The sequence below is a fragment of the Nematostella vectensis genome, chromosome 14 (genome assembly GCF_932526225.1).
Source record: "Nematostella vectensis chromosome 14, jaNemVect1.1, whole genome shotgun sequence".
Taxonomy (NCBI): Eukaryota; Metazoa; Cnidaria; class Anthozoa; order Actiniaria; family Edwardsiidae; genus Nematostella; species Nematostella vectensis.
In genome coordinates, this window is record NC_064047.1 from 14,471,612 (window position 1) to 14,484,167 (window position 12,556).

A 12,556-nucleotide genomic window follows, 5' to 3' on the forward strand; every position below is an offset into this window, starting at 1 on the left:
TTGCTACAGAAGAGAAAGAGTCTCAAACCAGAAACTGACATGACTTTTGCAAAGTACATTTGTGATATTATTAATTTGTCTTCAAGCCCCCATGGTGGGGACAAGTCTTAAAGTCAAAAACGGTCTATTCCCCCACCCCCTCGGGACAAATTCTTCTTCAAAAGTGCTCTAAACCCCCACAACCCCACACTTCCCCGGGACCATGGGGGTGGGGGTTTCAAATGATTAGTGCATGATCATCCAGTAGTTCTGAGTTTTGTTTTTCCATTCGTCTTCGTCTCGGTTGCTGCTGTCAGTTTTTTTGCACAGCGGTATCACACAAAGGATTTCAAAATGGCGGACGAGCTCTTCCCAATGACGGTTTTCTGCTTCGTGTATGTCTTGCTAATGCGGACTGTCTTCAAATCCCTACTGGCGGCATCATCGTGGGTATGTAATGTCAAGAAATCTTTGGGTTATTTGTCTGGTATTTTTTCAAGCATGGGTTTATTGTGTAACCGCGACTATTTTGCATGCTGTGGTGAAATGTTCGTTTTTTTTGTTTTTGGGATAGTTTTAACGTCGGGCTCTTTTTGAAGGGGCGCTTATTTCAGACTTCAGTTCTATATAACTAACTTAAATGTGTTTTTTAATGTATTATGAGTTAAGGAAATCTAGCTAAATCCTCGAGTACTGACTAGACGCCCGGCAGTCCGAAATAATCCTGGTTCTCATTTTCGTCAATTAAGTTAATATCTATTCCAAAACAAGTTATCTTTGTTAAGGATATCCCAGCACTTTCTTTTAAAAATATTTATTGACTTTTGCGTTATTAATAAACGTTTGTACACCGAAAATATTTACCCCCGAGCTCGGCACTAGAGATTTGGGATTGGAATCGCTAATTTGTAAATTCCAATAACCGATCAAACTTATAGAATCTATCAGAAGCCTGAAAATTGACTTGCCCAATGTCTAAGTCAACAGTGCAACACTTTTATTGCATGTGTACAGCTTCATTTGGTCTTACACTGCTCAGTTCTTGTATTTCAATGGTAGTCAGGGATGGATCCAGGCCTAACGTTGACTGATTCCAAATGGTCACGGACCAATCAAGGGGGGGGGTATAGGGGCATGCCCAACAGGAAATGTATGAAATTACGTGTTTGAAACATGCAATCTGCAGAATTTTTAAGAATGCATTTGGCATTTTAGGGATTTATATAGTCAGATAATAAATTCAAGGTTAAGTTTCACCGGTGCTGTATTAAACTTATGGCCATTTAAACCTGAGTGACTTCATTCATCGATTAGGCAGATAATAAATACACTATTCCTACCTAATTCAACCAAATTTGTGTTCTTGAAAGTGTGGCAAGGCAAGTAGCAGTTATTCTCTTCGAATACCCCCTTGGCAATATCCAAATGGTGTGATTGTGATATATAACAAAAAACCTCCCCTTGCATTATAACTTAGCTTGTGCCACACAGACAGCAACTCGTATCAATAATTGACTCCATGACCTCTCAATTCTAAGCAATTTTGCGGTGAAATAATCCCATCTAGTTGCTGATCTATTGGCACTTCTCCTCTTTGCATGTTTCTTCTAGATTCATCCATTAGAGGCACCGAAAATTCGTGTACTGGTCAATTTTGCTTGTGTGGTATCTTACGCTAATGTCGAAAGTACAAGAGATGATTTTACTAGCCTATTTACCTTACTGAAATAACAGCCCAAAATCTTCCCAAATAAAACACAGGGCAAACAGAAATGCCATTAATATACTAAGAATACACTGTCCGGGGGTTTTGCTAAAAACATTATGTTTTCCACTTACGAAGGCGACCACTTTCCATTGCCATTTTTACTCATAGAGAATTCAGAAGAGCTATCGTCCAGTCGCCACATTTTCATCATTAATTCCAACTTCTCGGGATCTGAATTCGATCAAATTCTACACCATAATCAAAAGGATAACACTCTTTCTTTCGGCAGACAGGCTCTCCACGAGAAACGTCTGCATTTTGTGAAGCCATGCTTCGCTTTTCAAGATTTTGGTTCGAGAGATGTGTTCAAGAGATCACACGCTAAAGCAAGCAAAGGCCTACTTTCTCAGGGGTAGAATCTGGATTTTATTGTCAACTGATTCCAAAGTGATTCACACGTTATAGCAACCAATCAAAACAGAGCTTGAGTGATTCTGCTTGGACCTTAGCCAATCGGTGAAGAGCTTGAGTAGTTCCAGAACACGCGCATAATTTTTATTCACTCACAAAATTTCTAAATGGGTCCCCTCCCCCAAACTAGATTTATCACTCACCATCAGGAGCAATATTTCCCGTGGGGGGACTGGAAATGCTGTCCAAGCGATAAAGGAAATAACATAGGCTAGAAATAACAGCGAAACAACCCAGGATGCAGGTCTAATAGTGTTTAAATAACAGACAACAGTAGGTGTTTATTTTTATTGAACGTTCTAAAATTCAAATCTACAAAAAAAAACATTTTTCTGAGATTTTGAATGATTCACTGGAATCAGTCGAATCAGTCTGGATCCACCCCTGGTAGTAACTTGTTATTCTTAACAAAGACACAACATGAGATAGAATGATTTTAGAAAAGATATTACTAAAAGAACGTTGATTGAACTTCAACTTTGTTGCTGTTTATAATTGAAAATGCAATTTTATTTGCAAGAAAGCTTCAAAATAACCACCCACGATAGATGACTTAGCATTGAGCATGAGAAAAAAATGGCGATGTGATTGGCCTTTCGTGAGAAAAGGATTATTTCAGACTAACAGCAACCAATAAAATGTTTACCATGGTTTTTGTAGTTCTATTGCTGGTGCTAAAAGCTTTGGCCATCCTTCATTTTTTTTTCGGGGGGAGGGAGTACTTAGATGATATTTTACACATAAAGGGGAGGTTTTTTTACCTCTGTCCTGCCATCTGATGGGGGAGGGCTTTTTACCTCTGTCCTGCCATCTGATGGGGGAGGGCTTTTTACCCCTGTCCTGATAGGGGAGGGTTTTTTACCCCTGTCTTGCCGACTGATCAGGGAGGGTTTTATACCACTGTCTTGCCGACTGATGGGGTAGGGTTTTTTACCTCTGTTGTATTGTAACTTTCCAATCTCCCTCCCCCAACATCTGAACTTATATTTTTTAATATCATGTGATTTCAGATCCCTAAGCTATTAAATAAACCAACCTCAGGAGAACAAACCTCTATAGATGAATTGAAGAGCATGAAGGCAGAGCAGGCCATTATTAGTCCACAGGTATTAGTATACAGGTATTAGTATACAGGTATTAGTATACAGGTATTAGTATACAGATATTAGTATACAGATATTAGTATACAGATATTAGTATACAGATATTAGTCCACAGATATTAGTCCACAGATATTAGTATACAGGTATTAGTATACAGCTATTAGTCGATGGTTGTTAGTCCACAGGTATTAGTATACAGATATTAGTATACAGATATTAGTATACAGATATTAGTCCACAGATATTAGTATACAGATATTAGTCCACAGATATTAGTATACAGGTATTAGTATACAGGTATTAGTCCACAGGTATTAGTATACAGATATTAGTATACAGATATTAGTCCACAGATATTAGTATACAGGTATTAGTATACAGGTATTAGTCCACAGATATTAGTATACAGGTATTAGTATACAGGTATTAGTCCACAGGTATTAGTATACAGATATTAGTATACAGATATTAGTCCACAGATATTAGTATACAGGTATTAGTATACAGGTATTAGTCCACAGGTATTAGTATACAGATATTAGTATACAGATATTAGTCCACAGGTATTAGTCCACAGGTATTAGTATACACCAGATATTAGTATACAGGTATTAGTATACAGATATTAGTCCACAGATATTAGTATACAGGTATTAGTCCACAGGTATTAGTCCACAGGTATTAGTATACAGATATTAGTATACAGGTATTAGTCCACAGGTATAAGTCCACAGGTATTAGTATACAGGTATTAGTATACAGGTATTAGTCCACAGGCATTAGTCCACAGGCATTAGTATACAGGGTTCAAAATAACTTTTAAATCTGTTAGATTTTGCCAGCTATCATGTAAGACTGTATCAAACAAGGCCATTAATACATGTGAGACTGTACTAACCAAAGCCATTAATACATGTGAGACTGTACCAACCAAAGCCATTAATACACTTGAGACTGTATCAACCAAAGCCATTAATACATGTAAGACTGTATCAACCAAGGCCATTAACACATGTAAGACTGTACCAACCAAGGCCATTAACACATGTAAGACTGTACCAACCAAGGCCATTAACACATGTAAGACTGTACCAACCAAGGCCATTAACACATGTAAGACTGTACCAACCAAGGCCATTAACACATGTAAGACTGTACCAACCAAGGCCATTAACACATGTAAGACTGTACCAACCAAAGCCATTAATACATGTAAGACTGTTCTAACCAAGGCCATTAATACATGTTGTAGGACTGTACCAACCAAAGCCATTAATACATGTTGTAAGACTGTACCAACCAAGGCCATTAATATATGTGAGACTGTACAATTGTGGTTGTTTATTAGAGGAAAGCACTCGATAGAGGTTTAACATTTTGTGGCCAATTTTAAAAGAGGATGCAGCTAGTACTAAAGGTATTGTATTGTACATCTTCAAACTTCCCTTTAGTCTATATCATGTAACCAATATAAAGCTCGACAGTATTAAAACCCTATACTATAACCCTTACATATACTGTAAGAAATGCTGGGTTTTTTTTTTTCAGGATGAATTTGCAAGGTTTGTCAGACTTAAGCGCAAAATTGACAAAGTATCTGAGGATCTCATTGAAAAAGGTACCTAAATCTTGTGTTTTTTCTGTTCTATTATACAATGAAATATTAAGAGAAAAATTCATCAGAGCTTTGAGCAGTCCACCACCAAAAATTTCCATTTTTTGTATTATACAAAAATTTCAACCATACAGTTGAAGATTACATAGAAACTTATTAAGAAACAGTGCCTTTTGGAAAATTCAAAATAAATGTTAACAGTCCCCAAAGATATTTCAATAAATACCCACACATGTAATTACTGGCATGTTTACGTTGTTAGTATAATCCAAGCTGATATCATTATGTTCTTCTGACATTATGCATGTTATTAATTTGAAGTAAAATCTAGGCTTGTATTCTTCTAACAATATATACATGGATATACAAGTATAATCCAAGCTTTATTAGAATGCTGTTAATTTTTTTTGTTGATTTCAGCAAAATCAAGGAATGAGAAGATAGGGAAACAGCAAAGGTCGCTAAAAGGCATATTTCTTATGTGCTTGGTAGGTTCACCATTACTGAAATCAGTTCTCAAAACAAGGAATTACTGGTTCTGTTTATCTATATTTATTGACATGTCACACAAAAATAATTACCCAGATGCCATAGCAAAAAGTAATCGCATTTTATGTTGCTTTTGTCAGTTTTAGGTTACCTTTTCTACTCTAGGCCACGATAACTAAATAGAGTGTTTTCTTCCAACAGTTTGCAGTCCATATAGTCTTCCTGGTAACATATAGAAAGACACCAATTGTGCAGCTACCAGAGCCATGGTTTTCCCCTCTACACAGCATTATCTCTTTCCCTACTGGCACCATAGGTACAGTAATAACTGGCACTATTGAATTGTTTTCCTGCATTAACTCGTTGGTAAAACTTGTCCTTCGTAGGTGCGATTGGTCTGCCATTCTGGATGGTCACGTGCAATCAGATTGTCAGCTCCTACATCATCTAGAACATTCCTTCAGAGATTGGTATTGTATATCGATCGGTAGATCAATATACAATAACGGATCGGTAAAAGGCTCAAAAGCCGTGGGTATTACACCTAAAACTGGTTCAAAAGGACGGCTGATGCTGATGGTTACTACAAGGAGAGATGGGTGATGCTGATGGTTACTACAAGGAGAGATGGGTGATGCTGATGGTTACTACAAGGGGAGATGGGTGATGCTGATGGTTATTACAAGGAGAGATGGGTGATGCTGATGGTTACTACAAGGAGAGATGGGTGATGCTGATGGTTACTACAAGGAGAGATGGGTGATGCTGATGGTTACTACAAGGGGAGATGGGTGATGCTGATGGTTACTACAAGGAGAGATGGGTGATGCTGATGGTTACTACAAGGAGAGATGGGTGATGCTGATGGTTACTACATGGAGAGATGGGTGATGCTGATGGTTACTACAAGGAGAGATGGGTGATGCTGATGGTTACTACAAGGAGAGATGGGTGATGCTGATGGTTACTACAAGGAGAGATGGGTGATGCTGATGGTTATTACAAGGAGAGATGGGTGATGCTGATGGTTACTACAAGGAGAGATGGGTGATGCTGATGGTTACTACAAGGAGAGATGGGTGATGCTGATGGTTACTACAAGGGGAGATGGGTGATGCTGATGGTTACTACAAGGAGAGATGGGTGATGCTGATGGTTACTACAAGGAGAGATGGGTGATGCTGATGGTTACTACAAGGAGAGATGGGTGATGCTGATGGTTACTACAAGGAGAGATGGGTGATGCTGATGGTTACTACAAGGAGAGATGGGTGATGCTGATGGTTACTACAAGGAGAGATGGGTGATGCTGATGGTTACTACAAGGAGAGATGGGTGATGCTGATGGTTATTACAAGGAGGATGGGTGATGCTGATGGTTACTACAAGGAGAGATTGGTGATGCTGATGGTTACTACAAGGAGAGATGGGTGATGCTGATGGTTACTACAAGGAGAGATGGGTGATGCTGATGGTTACTACAAGGAGAGATGGGTGATGCTGATGGTTACTACAAGGAGAGATGGGTAATGCTGATGGTTACTACAAGGAGAGATGGGTGATGCTGATGGTTACTACAAGGAGAGATGGGTGATGCTGATGGTTATTACAAGGAGGATGGGTGATGCTGATGGTTACTACAAGGAGAGATTGGTGATGCTGATGGTTACTACAAGGAGAGATGGGTGATGCTGATGGTTACTACAAGGAGAGATGGGTAATGCTGATGGTTACTACAAGGAGAGATGGGTGATGCTGATGGTTACTACAAGGAGAGATGGGTGATGCTGATGGTTACTACAAGGAGAGATGGGTGATGCTGATGGTTATTACAAGGAGAGATGGGTGATGCTGATGGTTACTACAAGGAGAGATGGGTGATGCTGATGGTTACTACAAGGAGAGATGGGTGATGCTGATGGTTATTACAAGGAGAGATGGGTGATGCTGATGGTTATTACAAGGAGAGATGGGTGATGCTGATGGTTACTACAAGGAGAGATGGGTGATGCTGATGGTTACTACAAGGAGAGATGGGTGATGCTGATGGTTACTACAAGGAGAGATGGGTGATGCTGATGGTTACTACAAGGAGAGATGGGTGATGCTGATGGTTATTACAAGGAGGATGGGTGATGCTGATGGTTACTACAAGGAGAGATGGGTGATGCTGATGGTTACTACAAGGAGAGATGGGTGATGCTGATGGTTACTACAAGGAGAGATGGGTGATGCTGATGGTTACTACAAGGAGAGATGGGTGATGCTGATGGTTACTACAAGGAGAGATGGGTAATGCTGATGGTTACTACAAGGAGAGATGGGTGATGCTGATGGTTACTACAAGGAGAGATGGGTGATGCTGATGGTTACTACAAGGAGAGATGGGTGATGCTGATGGTTATTACAAGGAGAGATGAGTGATGCTGATGGTTACTACAAGGAGAGATGGGTGATGCTGATGGTTACTACAAGGAGAGATGGGTGATGCTGATGGTTACTACAAGGAGAGATGGGTGATGCTGATGGTTACTACAAGGAGAGATGGGTGATGCTGATGGTTACTACAAGGAGAGATGGGTGATGCTGATGGTTACTACAAGGAGAGATGGGTGATGCTGATGGTTACTACAAGGAGAGATGGGTGATGCTGATGGTTACTACAAGGAGAGATGGGTGATGCTGATGGTTACTACAAGGAGAGATGGGTGATGCTGATGGTTACTACAAGGAGAGATGGGTGATGCTGATGGTTACTACAAGGAGAGATGGGTGATGCTGATGGTTACTACAAGGAGAGATGGGTGATGCTGATGGTTACTACAAGGAGAGATGGGTGATGCTGATGGTTACTACAAGGAGAGATGGGTGATGCTGATGGTTACTACAAGGGGACCAACTCCGGCACAACACAAAGTGTGCTGGTGCTTAATAGCACTTCCCAGCATGCCGTACACATGTCAATACAGTGCAAGTGTTGGTGTATGTGACGAAAGCTTCATGGTAGAATGCTCAAGATCGCAGTTAGAATACAGAGATATGTATAGACTTGACTCGGGAAAGAGTTTACTAAATGCATTTTTTCTGTAAACTTAATTTCATGGTTATTCTGTTGCTATGGTTATCCGAATCATGCAAATGCATTCAAGTAAAAATTGAAACCTTTTTATCGAATACGGCTCATGGATAATACGACGTTTATTAAGTTAGCTAAGCGCTCAAAACGTAAAATTACAGTGAATTTACCATAATTGCTCAAATAACCGCCTCCCCGGAAGGCGCCTCGCCTAAGAGGAAAAATATGAATCAGCGTGGGATTACAAACTTACACTATGGCAACTCGGGGAATTTAGTTGTTACGTCTCTTCTTAGGATTGGCACAGGGTGACTTTGTCTGAGTATGCGCATCACATCCCATGTCTAGGGCCGAGTAGCGAGATTCAGTCAAGATGTTTACAAATATGTTGAACTTTTAGATCAAAATTATCTGCTTTACGCACACAGGAAGGCTTTTTTTCGAGGATGTCTATGTCAGTATGCTATTGCAAAGTATCTATAGGGTTCATATAGCAATCGGCTATTTTATGTTGTGTTTTCCAACTTTTGAATCTGTGCGGGATATGCGAATAAATCAGGTCAAAGAGCCATGGACGGAATATTACATTTTTTTAGTTATAGAGTCTGGAAGGTAGAAACCAAATAACTTATAAGCATACGCTATTTCGTGATGTAAAAGGTCTGTTATTATCTGAAACTGTTGAAATCAAGCTTAGATTCGCGGAGCTAGGCATTAATTAGTCACAAATGTGAAATTGCATAAAATTACAATTATTGAAACCGAATTGCTAAAGCATGCAGGCTTTGAACCACACTAACCAGGCGTTGTCAATAGTTATATCCGACGACGCCGAGAATAGGATTTGAATTAACGTCGGCCTACAATTTATAGCGAAGCTCCCACGCGGCGCGAAGAAAAATTGGTATATAAGAACAATATTGTAACAAATATTGGTAACCCATCGACTTGAGTTTTGGTGACGCGATGTCCGTCCGTCCCTTTAAAGCATCGTACGACACATACATGACAACTTGGCAGGTGTCATGTATGTGTCATGGGAGGTGCAAAACTGTGCTCACGTGGTTTGTGACGTCGTCGATGACGTCATTAGAAGCACAATTATGCCGACGTCATCAAAATAAACATGTATATTTAATTAAAAAAACATCGTATGAGAACCAAACTCGGTAGACGTGTGATGTTGGTGTCAAGCGGGGTGCTTCAATATGGTCAGGGGATTGTGATGTCATCAATGACGTCACTTCAAGCAAAATATGCTGACGTCATCAAAATAGAAAATATTCATATCTCGTTAAAGAAACATTGTATAACAACCAAACTTGGTAGGTGTCATTTATGTGTCAAGGGCGGTGCCAAGATATGGTCACGTGATACGTGACGATGACGTCACTAAGCAAAGCTTTCCCGATAATCCCGTTGTCATCTCTGTATTCATATCTCGTAAACGAAACATTATATAAAAACCAAACTTGGTATGTGTCAAGGGAGGTGCAATAATATAGTCACGTGATTGTGACCTCATCAATGACTTCACTAGAATTAAATTCGTTGTCACGAATTTGTTCGTACGAATTATACGCTTCTTCACTTGTCCGAACTTTCGCGGGTTGTTTACGATTTGTTGGACTTTGATTCCGTAAAACGCACGCGACTCACGGACTGCCAGCTATCTGCCCCCATTCATGTGACTAACCCATGCGTCCAGGCCAGCTAATCGATTGATCGCTCTAAACCAATGAGAGACTAGTTCCAACAAGAACCGGGGGGACTTGCAAAAAACGGGGAAGTTAAGCCTACTCTGACTATCGACGTAAAGCGAAAACCGGAACACATGTTTGCAGAAACGAATTGGCAAAACAACTGTTTAATTGAGAAAATGCATCTGATTAACCTGGTACAAATGGCCCGATTGAAAATGAGAATTTGTGGGATAATCTGTCTAAAGGAACTGCTTTATACAAGATCAGAATATCGGCTCGAGGGTTCGTAAAAGACAACAGTTATTCTTCCCCATTTGGTGAGGTGTTGATTTAAGATGAAAGAAAAGGCTTAAATACCAGCAGCATTTATCAGGAAATTGTCGAGGTTCTGCACTATTATTCCCATTAAAGATGTTATGGAGCAAAATCAAAGAAGAAAGGTTTTATTTAACACAGCTAAAAACGGAATTGATTACCAAAACAATAAGCGAACACCAACCAAGCAAACAACATGGACAGTCAAGGTGAGTTCTGGACGAAGATTTCCTTTCAAAATGTGTGACGAGAATATATAAATCAAAACGCGATTCCCGCCCTTTTTTCTCTTATATGTAATGCTTTTTTGTTAATATTTCTGAAAGTAATCATCAAACAAAACGATTTTCGTCCCTTCACAATCCCACCTGAATTTTCCGGTGTCACCATTCATCAAGATACCAAATTCTTTAATGCTGATTGGATGCTATTTTAGTGCGCAATTATAATGGCTTCCCAGTTCTGTAAGAATCGTAAAAGAAACTTTTCTTCTCAAGTAAAATACATCTACAAATCAAGGCTTGTTAACAAATTGACCCCTCAACCGGCCTGTACCGGCTTTGGGAAGTACCCACAACCCAAAAAATTCATAAATTCAAAATAAACAGAACAAGATGAAGATACTCAGGCATCAGACTAAGGGATAAATGGTCTTGCAGATATGCATCCAACCAAGGTGTTGGCATCTACTCTTAAGCCAAATAATAGCACAGGTTCTTTGACAAATCTCAAATCGAACAAGGAGAGAAAAGCAGAATCACCCCTCTCAATAAAACGCTCAAAATGCCACACAAGGGAGAGAGATCAGCAAACACAGCTCAAGACACAAATAGATACCTTTATTCTGATCCTCCAGATACATTTCCTTGGCCTCAAAACACAATGTCCATTCCTTGAAGGATTGTACAACCACGAAAATATTTTTACGTATTGCAAAGCATTCTGGGAGATCCAGGGGAAAATTCACGAGGGGAGGGCCAGTCAACACTCCTCTCCCCAAAGTCAGATGGTTTTTTAGAAGTCTTTTCACCCCGAAGCCAAACGAATCAATTCCAGGTCATACAGACCCAGAATAGCAGTGTAAACAATTTTGGAATCAATTTGGTTTCAGAAAAGACAGCATTTAGGAAAGCTGTGGTGATTCATTAGAAAATTATTTTCTCATCCGGGCAAAGCCAAACAAGAAATAATCATCATGAATCCACCTTTGCTTGCAAATATCCATAAGCAAAGCACTCAATTATGCCCGAAAAGACTTCATGATGTCCTGAGACACTCTCCTAATATGCTCATAGCTGTATTTTTTATGAAAAATACAAGCAACCATCAACTTGTGCTGGCTTCAGCACATCGACGAGGGATTAAAAGTGGGGACCGCAAAGCACTGTTGGAAAGCTTGGATACCGCTGACTAGGTGCAGCTGTGTTTGACTTTGACGGGCTGTATAAAACTCAGAATAGGGGGGGAGGTATCTGTTTTCAGTCTTTTTTTTTGTAAATTCAGCTCCAGAAAAGCCAGGAGTCAATGGGTTAATCAACCACCCCTAGATTTTAATCAAAATAACTAGACCTTTTTAGACTACACCAGTGGATTGGATCACATATATGCCATTTCTAGCAAGTGAATATCTTTAACCTAGAAAATAGAATTTTTTTTAATTGGACATGACTGGACTCATTGATAGGGATGATATGCATAGCTTTTTTAGAAAAAAAAAATGCCCAAGAAAACATCAGATTCAGGCAAGGTTTTGTGATAAGATTACTTTGACGGTGAATATACAGGAAAAGTACCAAAAGTGGGTTGACACTGCTGCTTTGAATTTATAAAGGCAAATATTTTTATAGAATTTGGGCTCCCTGTGGTTTCCCTAATGGTTTTAACATAAGAATTATCTGTTAGAATATCAGCCATAACTTAAAGGAGGCTTGTTTGTATATCAAGCAGAATTTGACTACACTGTTGTATGCACCAAAGCTTGCGAAAAAGGCATTGTTCTCAGGCAGTGAGGCAAGCATGATTTTTAGGGTGTGTTGGTAAACACATTGACCCCTCAACCGGCCTGTGCCGGCTTTGGGAAGTACCCACAACCCAAAA

General features: G+C 39.6%; 1 protein-coding gene across 2 annotated transcripts; it reads left to right on the forward strand.

Moving 5' to 3' along the window:
- Positions 1–268: 268 nt before the first annotated feature.
- Positions 269–5,951, forward strand: LOC5503252 (guided entry of tail-anchored proteins factor 1). Of its 2 annotated transcripts, XM_001624300.3 has the most exons (6): positions 271–429; positions 3,169–3,264; positions 4,810–4,879; positions 5,297–5,364; positions 5,567–5,681; positions 5,752–5,951. In XM_001624300.3, exons 1-6 carry the CDS (start codon positions 334–336, stop codon positions 5,814–5,816), a joined length of 510 nt encoding a protein of 169 aa, XP_001624350.1. In that variant the 5' UTR covers positions 271–333; the 3' UTR covers positions 5,817–5,951. The 2 variants fall into 2 exon arrangements, with proteins under 2 accessions (XP_032227497.1, XP_001624350.1); XM_032371606.2 differs by lacking the exon at positions 3,169–3,264 and having other exon boundaries at positions 269–429.
- Positions 5,952–12,556: the final 6,605 nt, after the last annotated feature.

Coding starts and splice junctions, on each gene's coding strand:
- LOC5503252 (XM_001624300.3), top strand. CDS start 334: ATGGCGGACGAGCTCTTCCCAATGACGGTTTTCTGCTTCGTGTATGTC. Junction 430..3,168: donor TACTGGCGGCATCATCGTGG/GTATGTAATGTC, acceptor ATGTGATTTCAG/ATCCCTAAGCTATTAAATAA. Junction 3,265..4,809: donor AGGCCATTATTAGTCCACAG/GTATTAGTATAC, acceptor TTTTTTTTTCAG/GATGAATTTGCAAGGTTTGT.